Source organism: Ursus americanus, chromosome 2 (assembly GCF_024610735.1).
Source record: "Ursus americanus isolate L20-20 chromosome 2, mUrsAme1.1.p, whole genome shotgun sequence".
In the NCBI taxonomy this organism is placed as follows: Eukaryota; Metazoa; Chordata; class Mammalia; order Carnivora; family Ursidae; genus Ursus; species Ursus americanus.
Genome location: NC_142128.1, coordinates 83,384,763 through 83,400,282, shown reverse-complemented (window position 1 = coordinate 83,400,282; position 15,520 = coordinate 83,384,763). Strand labels below are relative to the sequence as shown.

Here is a 15,520-nt window from a genome sequence, read left to right as displayed (position 1 = left end):
AAACTTATGCACAAATATATCAAAATGGCATATTCATTATTATAAAAATTAATGTAACCCAAACTCTGAAAGTATGGGTTTATGGAAATTATATGCAGCCATTGAATAATATTTAATTTTTAATATTTTACATTTACTATTTTAATAATTTAAAATTTAATATATTTAAATAATTTGTAATAAGAAAATACTTATCCTAAATAAAAGACTAAATTAAAAAATTAATATGATCTAAGCTATGTAATAATGTGATAGGAAAAAATACTGAAAGAAAATATTCCAAAATCTAACAGTAGTTATTGCCAAGCATTGGAAGTACAACTGATGTAAATTTCCTTCTATTTCAAATTGGCACAGATATTGTTTTCATAATCAAGACTCTGCTTAAGTATCACTTCTGGGAAAAAGATCTTTTTTTTCCAAAACATAATGGGGTTAAAAAAAATATATATATATATATATATATATATATATATATATATATATATATATATATATAAAATCAGGGTCCTTACCAAACACAATCATCTATTGACCCATCTGCACCCTTCACTAAGATTATGAGGATAGGAATTCTGTCCTTTGTTTCTGTAACTTTGGCATCTCTGCATTGCCTGGCACATAGCAGTTTCCTACAAATATTTGTGTTTTGTTTTGTTTTTCTGGAAAGAGGCTGTTGTTGTTTTTAAACTTTTGACTAGGCCAAGTGGTCTCTGTTACCTCTGAATCTAAGAATCAAAACCCCACAACTTATTAAAAAACAAACTTTTGGAAGAAATGCTAGAGTAAACAGATTTTGCTTTGGGTGAGTGAAATCTGTAGCTAAGTACAATTTTAAACAAATTCCAGGACTCCTGAAAAAAGGAATAAACTTAGAGTCAAAAACGTGATAAATGTTGTAATTATTCCCTGAACATGATATTAAGACTAATATTTTCCTCAAAATAAACTCCAGATTTAACACAGTGTCCTTCCAGATGAGTGTGAAGGAAGGCAGGTGTTTTCCCAATGCTGTTCTTTGTGGGAGCTGTTGGCCCCAGGGCAGTACTTCACAGCTAGAGAGCAAACAGGAGTTATTCCAACTGGCTCCACGCACGTTTAATAGTAATGTAACAGAAACGAGTGGTCTCTGTTCTTCTCCAGAATGTATTATCTTGAGCAGACTTTCATTGTTAGGGTATTCATAGTTTGCACACATTACTCCCAGCTGGAAATTTGAGTCTAGCTGAACAGTTACATAACATAATCTTTAATGGGAATTTCGAGCAGCACAGCAGAGACATGAAATTAGACTAACCTATCCTTTATGGCAAAAAGTGTTTTGTTCAAAATGTAAAGACAGTTTTATATTGGGAACCGTGTGAATAGGCTGGGGAAACTCTAGGTCGCTAGGGGTGTCACTACAGTGACATGAGCAGAGGGTTCCAGTTACTGTCGTCCCCAGGGTAAAACTAAATTTTCTTTCAGATTGTGTTTGTGTAGATGCGCGTGTGTGCAGTGATAGGCGGCGCATTAGTTAGGTCACGATGACCTGGGGGTGACTCACAAACACCCTGAAAACGAGAAGACCCTGGGGAGAGAATTCTCTCGTTGGGTGGGTCCAAGGGGAGCGGCGTAGGGTTAGGGCGAGCGCCCTGCGCGTGGGCGCCACCTAGTGGGGAAGCCGCACTGAGCGCCACACTCTCCACCCCGGCCCCGCTCCGCAGTACCCGCGCCCACCCCCCACACCGCGGGCAGCCGTCCCCTCCACCCCCGCTCCCGCCCCCACACCAATCCCCCAACTCACCCGCGCCCGGCGTCCCTCGAGGCCCCGCGCTCGTTGCGGGCTCCGCGGGCGCCGCTCGCTCATTGGCCAGCGGGCTGAGGGCGGGAAAAGTGAGTAACGGCTGCAGCCGGCCCTCGCGGCGTGAGGAGATGGCGTCGGGGGCCAGGGCTCCCGTGTCGGAGGACTCTGTCCGAACCGTCAGCCCCGGCCGGCGAGGCGAGAAGGGGCTGGCCGCGCCCACCGGGGCCTCGGTGGCGGTAGGGGCCCTGAAGAGCGCCGCATCCCCGGTGCGGTCGGTGGTGGCGTCCCCGCGGCCCATGAAGGGGAAGGCGGGCCGCGAGGCGGCCCGGCGGCGGCTGCAGCTCCTGCCGGCCTCCCAGGCCGAGGGCCGGGACGAGGGGGCGGAGGACGAAGACGAGGAGGAGGAGGAGCCTCTTCTGACGGTGCTCGAGGAGGATGAGGAGGAGGCGCAGCCGCTGCCCCCGGTGTGCGTGTCCCCCATGAGGGGGATGTGGCGCGACGAGAAGGTGGCGCTGTACTGCGACGAGGTGCTGCAGGGCTGTAAGGTGAGGGGCCGGCGCGGGGACGCCGGGTCCCTCTCCCCACGGGGCACAGCCCGCCTGCAGTTCCAAGAAGCACGTGGACTTGGCATTTGCAAAGGGTTACCGTGGGCTTTTCAGGCACACAAACCATTGTCAGTGAGGGCGGCAGCCCTGGTAGAGCGTTTGCAGGGTTTCTGGCAGCTTCCAAGAGATCAAGATCGGATAGGCCTTATCAGTGCCCAGGTTTACATCTTAGGTCGAAAAGCCTTATCAGTGCCCAGGTTTGCGTCTTAGATCGATAAGCCTTATCGGTACCCTGGTTTGCGTCTTAGATCGATAAGCCTTATCAGTGCCCAGGTTTGCGTCTTAGTTTTCTCATTTAACGACTTGTGCCCATCCCCAAGGCTACGATGACCTAGCCTTGACTTTGACCCGACAGTACCGCACAGGTCTACACTCGGTGGTTCCACCCAAGATACAAAACTCGTAACACTGCATAGAACAAATATCATATGTTTCTAACCTATTTTTTAAACTTCTAGTAGAAGAATTTGTGTACAAAGATATTCGTTGCACTGATATGTATCAGAATTAAAAATTAGAAACTGAATTTCCGACTTAAGGGGGCAGTAAAGATCTTGTGGTACTGCATGTAGTGGAAACCCATGCAGAAGTAAAAATTAGGTTTTCAAGAACATTCGTTACATCTCACACTATAATGTTAAAAAAAAAAAAAGAGACAAAAAAAAAAAAACATGATTCATATGTATGGATGAATACATACGTAGAAAAATGACCGGAGGGAATTAGCAACAATGGTTATTTGGGCTGTCAGGATCAGGAGTGGGTTTTGTTTTCCTTAAATTTTGTGAGTTTTTCTGATTTTCTTTAGGTGAGCCGTATTTTGTAATTGGACGAAAATTTTTATTTATAAGAACACTGTTACCATAAAACTAGGACAGTATTAATGGCCAATTTCTATCTCATAATGAAGGTTGGAGAAGATGAAGTCTCTGAAAGGCAATTGAAAAACGTTTATAGAAATTTTTGTGCTATTAATCAGACGGGATCTAATGCTGGGTTTCACAATAGCTTAGATGATTAGCATCCTTGAGGTAGCTGAATTTAAATTTAAAAAATCAAATGGGTAGTATTTGTTGAATCCTTAATATGCTCTTTGTTTTAAAGAATGGAATGCTGTTTTAAACTTTTATGTACTGACTATGTTCTAAATAGGTTATTGTATCTTTAAAGTTCAGAGAAAATAATTGCTGCTTTTAATATGATAATTACTATTTTTTAAATGTATAATTACAGTTCTTTCTCCTCAGTGGATTAATAAAACAAATTACTTAAATATAAATAACAAGTAGATGTTTCAGCACTGAATTTCCCTATTGAGTGAATGGATCTCTTTTAAGTTTTTAATGTTTATGTTATTTTCCAGTAAACATTGATTCAATTAAAATCTGTTACTTTCCAGGTTTTTTATTATTTAAGGGTATATTGGTCCCATATTTAAATAGAAATCAGTAAAAATATTTATATATCTATGATTTTATATACTTACACATACATATTTTTTCTTTTGCTAGGCGGAAGATGCTGATGAGGCTATGAGTAAATATCTATCAGAAAAATTAAAGTTGAAAGACAAATGGCTTGGAGTCTGGAAGACGAATCCTGAGTTATTCTTTGTGAAATATGAAGAAGCTTCTATCCCTTTTGTTGGTATACTGGTTGAGGTAAATAACCTTTACCTGAGCTTTGTTCTTTTGAGTGAAATTATCAGTTCTTTGTAAGACCAAAACATGACCTTACTAATTTGGGGCTTTGATACTTACACACAGATTGGCAAAGATTAATGTCTATTTTAAGTTTCTAAGCAAATTAATAGCATAAAAAGACGGGGGATATTAGCATCCATTTACCTGGGCACAGTTAATTATTAAATGGAATCTAGTGTATCAGACAGTATTTATTAGCTTAGTTTCAATTGCTTAAATAGCAAAAGTGCATTTCTTTTTTTTTTTTTTTTTAAGATTTTATTTATTTATTTGACAGAGAGACAGCCAGCGAGAGAGGGAACACGAGCAGGGAGAGTGGGAGAGGAAGAAGCAGGCTGCCAGAAGAGCAGGGAGCCCAATGCGGGGCTCGATCCCAGGACCCTGGGATCACGCCCTGAGCAGAAGGCAGACACTTAACGACTGACCCACCCAGACGCCCCTAAATAGCAAAAGTGCATTTGTTTAAAATTAGTAATTTAGACTTTAACAGACTTGGGCCTTCTCTTTCCATCATTTTCCTTTAATCTTCATTTATCTGAATTATGAGGTTTAAAGACAGAAAAAGTGGATCAGAAAACTGTTGGTAAAATTTGAAATTTCTCCCTGTGAAAAGTACCCTTTTAGTATACATCAACTTCCAAGGCTTCATCTGATAAGATCTTACTTTTTTATGTCTATAGGTTAAATATTGTGACATATTTGATGTCATAAGTTTGATTCCCTTAAAGATTAGTTATCCTTGTGCAGACATTAATATCTATAACCACAAATGGTATCCCTGCCTCAGATATTTCAAATCTGTTGTTTGGTCACAAGAAAAATTTGTGTTTGAAATTCATTACAGTGCACACTACCTGAAAACAATTCAATTCTATGTTCTATGGCGAAGTAAGTTAGTGGTATTTTTACAGTTAAAAAATGGAATATTTTTTATCATAGAGACTATACAAAAAATATGATAGAGACTTGGGATTCGTTTTTCAATAATATTCTGTTTTTAGTGTTTCCTTGCGGTTTCCTCAACTTCAGATTTTGAACAACTTTTGCCTGGAACTTTAATAACTTCTCTGGACTTTTTTCATGTGGATAAAATAAGAGGAAGTGTACTGTATCGATATTTTTAACGTTTTGGGGGGAGGATTTTTTAGTCAAGTTTTACGTGGAAGCCTGACATATACAACACATTAAAGCAGGACATTTCTGATTGCAATGAAGGGGATGGCATTCTAGCAATTGACTTTTCTTCCAACACCTCATGATAGTACCTATATTCCATAAAACCTTGAAAGATCCTTAAACTTATATGAAAACTCACTGGATTAGATTATCTAGAAATTATATCAAGTTCTAAGGTTTTACATGCAATACATTGATTATTTGCTCTCTTTCTTACTCCAAAAATAACAAGATTACAAATAATTATATTGCTTTAGAATCCTCTAGGGATTGCCAATCCTCTAGATTGCCAGTGTCTTTAAACATTAGAAGGGTAGGAAGAAAAGGGGAGAACAGAGCAAAAAGCACAATAGTGTATTGGCAGATTCTAATTCTTTGAATTATGTGGCAGTAGAACTGGCTCTTGGGACCTCTTAAGGTAGTGCTGCACAATTCAGATGTTGTTTTGTCTGCCAAAGCTTCTTAAATCTTATTTGGATTGAAGTATTAACAGGTGCTATATGATACTCCTTCTTCTGAAGTCATAATAATTTATTTCTATGGACTTCATTCTCTTTTTCTTTAGATGCTCAGTTTTCTATTGCTGCTGCAAGAATTTACTATAAGTTTGGTGACTTAAACAATACAAATTTATTATCTTACGATTCTATAGAAAAAAAATCTGACATGGGCCCAGTGAGCTAAAATCAAGATATAGGCAAGGCTGCATTCCCTTTTGGAGGCTCTAGGGGAAAATCTGTTTCCTTGTCTAGTCCAGCCTCTAGAAGCTTCCTGTATTCCATAACTTCTGGCCCCCTCTCTCCATCTTCAAAGTCTTTCTTAGACTCTGTCTGGTTCTTTGCAGGCTGAAAAAGTGCATGTCCTTTAAGATTCATGATTAGAATGGGCCCAACTGGGTAATTCAGATAACTTTCCCATCTCAACTCCTTAACCTTAATCACATCTGCATAGTCCCTTTTACCATGTAAAGTAATGTTAATATGTTCACAGGTTCCAAGGATAAAGGCATGAATATCTTTAAGGGCCATTATTCTGCCTGCTACAGAATCATACAATAACGAAAAAATTTGGAAATTTTTGATTGGAAGAAAATCTAGCATATCCTTAATCTTGGTTACAAAATGGTCCAGAAATTAAGGGATTTTTTTTTTTTAAAACCTCTGTAAAAAGCACTTTGCCACAATATATTAAGAATTTTAAAGTAGGGGCACCTGGGTGACTCAGTCGGTTAAGTGTCTGCCTTTGGCTCAGGTCATGATCCCAGGGTCCTGGGATCGAGGCCACATCAGGCTCTCTGCTCAGCGAGGAGCCTACTTCCTCTCCCTGCCACTCTGCCTACTTATGCTCTCTCTCTCTCTCCCTCTCTGTCAAATAAATAAAATCTTAAAAAAAAAAAAGGAATTTTAAAGTAGTTCACTCATTATATGTCAATTATCTCAATAAAGCTGGAAAAAATAAAAAGAACAAAAATAAATAGACCCCACTGCACATAAAAACAAGTAAAAATGAAAATGAAAAAGTTCACTTAATTTCTAGAAATTTATTCTACAGAAATCAGAAATGCAGAAAAAGATTTATATATTGACTGATCACAGTGATATTTATAAAATTAAAAATTGGTAATAGCATAAAACTTTAATAAGATGCTGGTCAAATAAATGATATATCCATAAGATAGAATATTATGTAGTCATAAAACTTATATTAACAAAAAACTTTTCATGATTTAGAAAAGTGCTTGTTGTATATGAAAGATAAAATAAAAGATTATAAAACTAGGTATGCAGTATGATCCAATTATGTAAATTATATAAAGACAGGAATACAACTGGAAGATAAAAAGGTTAATGGTAGTTGGTTATCTCTATTGATAGAATTATGGTTGATTTTTAAACATTTTATACAAAGAGCATGTGTAGTCACTATCAATAAATTTAGAGAATCTTTATTTTTTTTAAGTTTTATTCAAATTCCAGTTAGTTAACATACAGTGTAATATTAATTTCAAATGTACAATAAATATAGTGATTCAGCACTTCCATACAACACCCAGTGCTCACCACAAGCGCACTCCTTAATACCTGTCACCTATTTAACTCATCCCCCCCCCTCCCTCAGGTCCCCATCAGTTCTCTATATTACTAGTCTTTTTCTTGGTTTGCCTCCCTCTCTATTTTTCCCCCTTTGCTTGTTAGTTTTGTTTCTTAAATTCCACATATAAGTGAAATCATATGGTACTTGTCTTTCTCTGACTGACTTATTTCACTTAGCATAATACTCTCTAGCTTCATCCATGTCCTTGCAAATGGCAATATTTTGTTCTTTTTTTATGGTTGAGTAATATACCACTGTGTGCATATATTATATATTATTATATATTATCTCACATCATCTTTATCCATTCATCTATTGATGGGCACTTGGACTGTTGCCATAATTTGGCTAATGTAGATGCTGCTGCTATAAACACTGAGGTGCATGTATCCCTTTGAATTCGTATTTTTGTATCTTTGGGTAAATATTTAGTAGTGCAATTACTGGATCATAGGGTAGTTCTATTTTTAACTTTTTGAGGAACCTCCATACTGTTTTCCAGAGTGGCTGCACCAGTTTGCATTCCCACCAACAGTGCACAAGGGTTCCCCTTTCTCCACATCCTAACATTTATTCTTTATTGTGTTGTAGATTTTAGCCATTTTGACAGGTGTGAGGTGGTATCTCATTGTACTTTTGATTTGTATTTCCCTGATGATCAGTGATGTTGAGCATCTTTTCATGTGTCTGTTAGCTATCTGGATATCTTCTTTGGAAAAATGTCTATTCATGTCTTCTGCCCATTTCTTAATTGGATTGTTTTCTCACTGTTAAGTTCTTTATATCTTTTGTATACTAACCCTTTATCAGATATGTCATTGGCAACTATCTTCTCCCATTCAGTAGGTTGCCTTTTAGTTTTGTTGCTTGTTTCCTTCACTGTGCAGAAACTTTTTATCTTGATGAAGTCCCAATAGTTTATTTTGGCTTTTGTTTCCCTTGTCTCGGGAGGTGTATCTAGAAAGAAGTTGCTATGGCTGATGTCAAAGAGATTACTGCCTATGTTATCTAGGATTTTTATGATTTCAGGTCTCACATTTATGTCTTTAATCCATTTTGAGTTTATTTTTGTGTATGGTGTAAGAAAGTGATCCAGTTTCATTCTTTTGCATGTTGCTGCCCAGTTTTCCCAACACCATTTGTTGAAGAGACTGTCTTTCTTCCATTGGATATTCTTTCCTGCTTTGTCAAAGATTAATAGACCATATATTTGTGGGTTTATTTCTGGGTTTTCTGTTCTGTTCTATTGATCTATGCGTCTATTTCTGTGCCAGTACCATACTGTTTTGATCACTACAGCTTTGTAATATAGCTTGAAGTCCAGAATCGTGATGCCTCCAGCTTTGCTTTTGTTTTTTTCCCATCGTAGTTTTGGTTACTCAGCATCTTTTCTGGTTCCATACAACTTTTAGGATTGTTTATTCTAGCTCTCTGAAAAATGCTGTGTTGGTATTCTGATAAGGATTGCATTGAATGTGTAGATTGCTTCAGATAGTATAGATATTTTAACAGCATTTATTTTTCCAATCCATGATCATGGAACATCTCCATTTCTTTGTGTCATCCTCAATTTCTTTTATCAATGTTTTATAGTTTTCAGAGTACAGGTCTTTTACCTCTTCGGTTAGGTTTATTCCTAGATATCTTATTGTTTTGGGTGCAATTGTAAATGAGGTTGATTCCTTACTTTCTCTTTGTGCTGCTTCATTATTGGTAAAGAAATTTAATAGATTTCTGTATGTCAATTTTGTACCCTGCGATTTTACTGAATTCATGTAACAGTTGTATCAATTTTTTGGTGGAGTCTTTTGGGTTTTCTATATAGAGTATCATGTCATCTGCAAATAGTGTAAGTTTTACTTCTTCCTTGCTGACTCGGATGCCTTTTATTTCTTTTTATTTTCTGATTGCTGTGGCTAAGACTTCTGGTACTGTGTTGAACAGCAGTGGTGAGAGTGGACATCCATGCCTTGTTCCTGACCATAGAGGAAAAGCTCTCAGTTTTCCCCATTGAGGATGATATTATCTGTGGGTTTTTCATATATGGCCTTTATTATGTTAAGGTATGTTCCCAGTTTAGAGAATCTTTAATTTGGAGACATTTTAAGGGATCTCTAAGTGGATTCTGGAAGCTGGTTATTTACCTGATTCTACTGTATCGTAGTTCTAAAGAGGAAATAGTCACTTTGAACTGTTCTCAACATTTACATCTTGCATTGTGGCTACTTCCACAAACTTCCACCTTTAGTTATAGAATCCTTGGCTTTATTTATTATTATTTTTATTTGGTGGGGGAGGGGCAGAGGGAAAGGGAGAGAGAGAATCTTAAGCAGGCTTCACACCCAGCATGGAGCCTGATGTGAGGCTCAATCTCACAACCCTGAGATCATGACCTGAGCCAAAATTAAGAGCTGGACACTTAACTGACTGAGCTACCTGTGGTGTTTGGCTACCCCTTTCCTCGTCCTTTGGCTAGAGAAAGCAGACCTTTGGGGGTGGGGGCAGGCTTTTTCATTTTTATTTTTTACTTTTGGTCTACACCTATTAGTATTTTTAGGTTGCCAGCTTCTCTGGTACCCAGTCTAGGATATATGAAGCAAGCTCAAGGAAGTTACTGTTATTCCTTGGGTCATGAGGTCCCTAGGCACTCTGCCTTCTATCCATCTTTTAGAGTCTTATGTTGGTTTTATATTAATATAATCCAGGTTTTTTGTTATACTTGGTAGGAAGAATAAGGAAAAACATGTCTACTCCATCTTTCTGGGAGTGGAAAAATACAGTAACTGAAATAAAAAAAACTTAAAAGGATGTGCTGAACAGCAGAATGAAGACAGAGGAAACAATCAGTGAACTTGACAATAGAAAATTGAAAATTACCTAATTGAACACCAGAAAGAATATAGACTGGAAAACAAAATGAACTGAGCTGTAGGGACATGTTGGACTATAACAAAAGACCTAACATTCATGTCTTCTGAGTCCTAGAAAAAGAGAAGAAAAGGTGTGGCTGAAAAAATATTTGAATAAAATAATGGCTGAAATTTCCCCCAAATTTGGCAAAAGACATAAATGTACAGATTTAAGAAGCTGTCTTGAGAAGTATGGTTAAAGATAGCAGTATCCCACTGAGAAGAAGGGAATAGGTCAAAGTTTACTGGTACTAAATGTTAGGATCCTCTGCCTTCTACTCTGACTCTGCTTCTAAAACACAAGCAGCTAAGGCATATTCCTTCAGGCATGAGAGGTGGAGGATTTTTCTATGCTCAGCTCAAAAGAACAGACCTAAAGGCAGTTGGCATATTGAGTTCCCATGGAAAGAGCTGGTGCAGAACACCCTACAGATCTACAGGTAGAACAGCCGTGCTTGTTCCACCCATATACACAGACCTCCTTTTTAGTGCTCCACTTTTAAATATGAGTAGACAGCCAAGGATCACCAGGCATTTGAAGAAACTCTAATATCAAAACAGTGGTTAAAACAGCAGAAAAGAAGACATTTTTAAGAAACAAATGATAAGGAAAAGAAAAAAAAATATATATATATACACATACATATGTACATACATATATATATTAAAAAACCTATTAATATTCTCAGGAATATAAGACAAGATAAAGCATCCATGAATCAATGACTGGAACCTATCTCCCTCCCCCCAAAAAAAAGAAGAGGAAAGAAAGCTTTCAAATTCATTCTATGAGGCCGGCATTACTCCAATACCAAAGCCAGATACAAAAACACTACCAAAAAAAAAAAAGAGAGAGAGAGAACTACAGGCCAATATCTCTGATGAACATAAATGCAAAAATCCTCAACAAAATATTAGCAAACTGAATCCAACAATACATTAAAAGAATTACTCACCACAACCAAGTGGGACTCATTCCTGGGATGCAAGAGTAGTTGAGTATTCGCAAGTCAATGTGATACATACCATCATCAAGACAAAGGATAAAAGCCATATGATCATTTCAATAGATGCAGAAAAAGCATTTGACAAAGTACAACATCCATTCATGATAAAAACCCTCAAAAAAGTTGGTTTGGAGGGAACATACCTCAACACAATAAAAGCTATATATGAAAAACCCAGAGCTAGCATCATACTCAGAACTTTTCCCCTAAGGTCAGGAATAAGACAAGAATGTCCACCGGCACCACTTTTACTCAACAAAGTACTGGGAGCCCTAGCCACAGCAGTCAGACAAGAAAAAGAAATAAAAGGCATCCGGATAGGTAAGAAAGAAGTGAAACTTTCACTATTTGCAGGTAACATGGTACTATATATAGATAACCCCAAAGATTTCACCAAAATACTAAAACTGGTAAATGAGTTCAGTAAAGTTGCAGGATACGAAATCTGTATACAGAAATCCATTGCATTTCTATACACTAACAATTTAGTAGCAGAAAGAGAAATTAAGAAAATCCTTCCATTTACAATTGCACCAAAAATAATAAAATACCTAGGAATAAACTTAACCAAGGAGGTGAAAGACCTGTACTCTGAAAACTATAAAACACTGATGAAAGAAATTGAAGGCAACACAAAGAAATGGAAAGATATTCCATGTTTAGGGACTGGGAGAACAAATATTGTTAAAATGTCCACACTACCCAAAGCAATCTATAGATTTATTGTAATCCCTATCAAAATACCAATAACATTTTTCACAGAACTAGAACAAATCATCCTAAAATTTGTATGGAACCACAAAAGATCCCAAATAGCCAAAGCAATCTTGAAGAACAAAACTGGAGGTATCACAATCCAAGATTTTAAGATATACTACAAAGCAGTTGTAATCAAAACAGTATGGTACTGGCACAAAAACAGACACATAAATCAGTGGAACAGAAGAGAAAACCCAGAAAGAAACCCATATCAAAAACAAACACATAAATCAGTGGAACAGAATAGAAAACCCAGAAAGAAACCCACAACTATATGGTCAATTAATCTTTGACAAAGGAGGCATGAAATGCAATGAGAAAAAGATAGTCTCTTCAACAGATGGTGTTGGGAAAACTGGGCAGCAAAATACAGAAGAACGAAATTGAACCACTTTTCTAAACCATACACAAAAATAAATTTGAAATGAATTAAAGACCTAAATGTGAGACCTGAAACCATAAAAATCCTAAAAGAGAGCACAGGCAGTAATTTCTCTGACATCAGCCAAGCAACGTTTTTCTAGATATGTCTCCTGAGGCAAGGGAAACAAAAGCAAAAATAAATAATTAGGACTACATCAAAATAAAAGCCTTCTGTACAGAAAAGAAAATAGGCAACAAAACTAAAATACAACCTATGGAATGGGAGAAGATATTTGCCAGTGACATATCTGATAAAGAGTTAGTATCCAAAGTATAAAAGAAATTATACAACTCAACAGCCAGAAAACAATCCAATTAAAAAATGGGCACAAGACATGAAGAGACATTTCTCCAAAGAAGACAATCAGATGGCCAACAGACACATGAAAAGATACTCAAACTGATCATCAGGGAAATGCAAATCAAAACTACAATGAAATATCACTTCACATCTGTCAGAATGGCTAAAATAAAAAACAGAAGAAACAACAGTGTTGATGAGGATGTGGAGAAAAAGGAATCCTTGTACACTGTTGGTGGGAATGTGAACTGGTGCAGCCATTGGAAGACAGTATGGAGGTTCCTCAAAAAATTAAAAATAGAGCTAGTGATTCAGCAGTTGCACTACTAGGTATTTACTCAAAGAAGACAAAAACACTAATTTGAAAGGATACATGCACCCTATGTGTATTGCAGAATTATTTACAATACCTAATTATGGAAGTGGGCCAAATGTGCAGTGATAGATGAGTGGATTAAGACAATGTGGCATATATATTCACAATGGAATATTATTTAGCCACAAAAAGAATAAAATCCTGTAATTTGCAACAACATGGATGGATCTAGAGAGCATAATGCTAAGTGAAATAAGTCAGTAAGAGAAAGACAAACACCATATGATTTCACTCATAGGTGGAATTTAAGAAGTAAAACCAAAGAGACAAACCAAAAAATAAACTCTCAGTTATAGAAAACAAACAGATGGTTACCAGAGGGGAAGTGGGTAGGGGGATGGGTAAAATAGCTGGAGAGGATTCAGACTTATCTTGATGAGGGGCGCCTGGGTGGCTCAGTTGTTAGACGTCTGCCTTCGGCTCAGGGCGTGATCCCAGGGTCCTGGGATCGTGCCCCGCATCAGGCTGCCTGCTCTGCTGGCAGCCTGCTTCTTCCTCTCCCACTCCCCCTGCTTGTGTTCTCTCTCTCGCTGGCTGTCTCTGTCTGTCAAATAAATAGTCTTTAAAAAAAAAAAGACTTGATGAGCTCTGAGTAATATATAGAATTGTTGAATCACTATATTGTACACCTGAAACTAATATAACATTATTAGCTACACTGGAACTAAAAGAAAGAAAAGAAGAAAGAAAAGAAAGAGAGAGAAAGAGGGAGGGAGGGAGGAAGTTTGAAAAATTGTATTATTTAATTAATTTAATTTATTATTTAATTATTTTATTTAATTTATTTAACTATAATTACTTTGTGTGTGGTTAAAGAGGTCATAAAATTTAAAAGAAGAAATTTTATAAGCAGATCATGTATGAGGAAAAAATCCTCATGGTTTATTTTGATTTGTAATGACAAATTTTATAATATTTGTATCTTAGGTAACTTGTAAACCACGCCAAAGCTCATCATCTTGTTTCAAAGTTACTGTATCTGTTGCTGAGCCCTTTTCTTCTAACATTGCAAATATTCCAAGGAATTTGATCAATGGGATTTTGGAAGAACTAGAGCATAGTGTGCCTCTCTTGGAAGTGTACCCTGTTGAAGGACGAGATTCTGATATACGTGATATTGCTTTGGCCTTGGAAGTTGTAAGGTATATTTAGACCTTTTTACCTCTTAAAGTTAAAATTATCATATTCCAAAAGTTAATATGTAAGTATACACACACTTTATAGTTATTGATTTAATTTTTACTCATTGCTGAATTCAATTTGTCCATTTTTAAAAACTTTATTTATTTATTTTAAGTAATCTCTACACCCAACATGGGGCTTGAACTCATGACTCTAAGATCAAGAGTCACATGCTGCATTGACTGAGCCAGCCAGGTGCTCCTGACCATTTTTAATGAACATATTTGTAACTCTTTTAACATTCTCTTGCAGAAGTATTATATACGGGCAATGAAAAGTTTGCCATTTTTTTTATCTTGCTTCTTCAAAAACTGATTTTTAAAAAGTTCTAGAGACAAGGGGCGCCTGGGTGGCACAGCGGTTAAGCGTCTGCCTTCGGCTCAGGGCGTGATCCCGGCGTTATGGGATCGAGCCCCACATCAGGCTCCTCCGCTATGAGCCTGCTTCCTCCTCTCCCACTCCCCCTGCTTGTGTTCCCTCTCTCGCTGGCTGTCTCTATCTCTGTCAAATAAACAAATAAAATCTTTAAAAAAAAAAAAAAGTTCTAGAGACAAGTAACATTAAATTTTGTTCATATTTAAGCATCTTAAATATATTAGATTTTATGTTTCACATGTAAGGGCATTACAAATACTAGACGTCATCATCTACATTATGATTGCTTCTTAAAAGTTTATACAATTTGAGAGAAGCTGTCCAAAACTATAATACAGAATATTTTGGGGGCATATTTTTCTTCTTCTAATGCTTCCCCTGAATATACAAATATGATTATATCTTAAGTATTATTTCTTTGTTGAACAAAACCATAGCCAAAATCTAGGGAATTTGGAAACATTTTTCATTCCCACTTCAAGAAACATTATTTGTAGTAACCTGAAATAGGATCTAGATAATCCAATTTTTAAAGGTTTGATTTTAATACTAGTTCACTGAAAAGTCATTTAACAATACTTGTCTTAGAATTCATACAAAAGAATTCTGACATGAGAGTGTCTTTAATTATATACATGGTATTGACTCTTTTTGATCACTTTTATATTATTTTGATTCATTATAGGTTTTTTTATGACTTTCTTTGGAGAGACTGGGATGATGAAGAAAGTTGTGAGAATTACACTGCTTTGATTGAAGAAAGAATTAATTTGTAAGTATAGTTAAAAACGAACTCAGCACATTATTATAAGATAAACATTGTA

The 15,520-nt window shown here is 36.9% G+C and overlaps 1 protein-coding gene across 1 annotated transcript in view; it reads left to right on the top strand.

The window, feature by feature from the left end:
• Positions 1–1,914: 1,914 nt before the first annotated feature.
• SHCBP1L (SHC binding and spindle associated 1 like) overlaps positions 1,915–15,520 on the top strand; it is a 34,806-nt gene continuing 21,200 nt past the window's right edge. Inside the window, exons 1-4 of the mRNA XM_045811296.2 lie at positions 1,915–2,331; positions 3,903–4,052; positions 14,067–14,281; positions 15,382–15,468. Coding sequence (XP_045667252.2) covers positions 1,915–2,331; positions 3,903–4,052; positions 14,067–14,281; positions 15,382–15,468 — 869 coding nt within the window. The remainder of the gene's footprint in view (positions 2,332–3,902; positions 4,053–14,066; positions 14,282–15,381; positions 15,469–15,520) is intronic.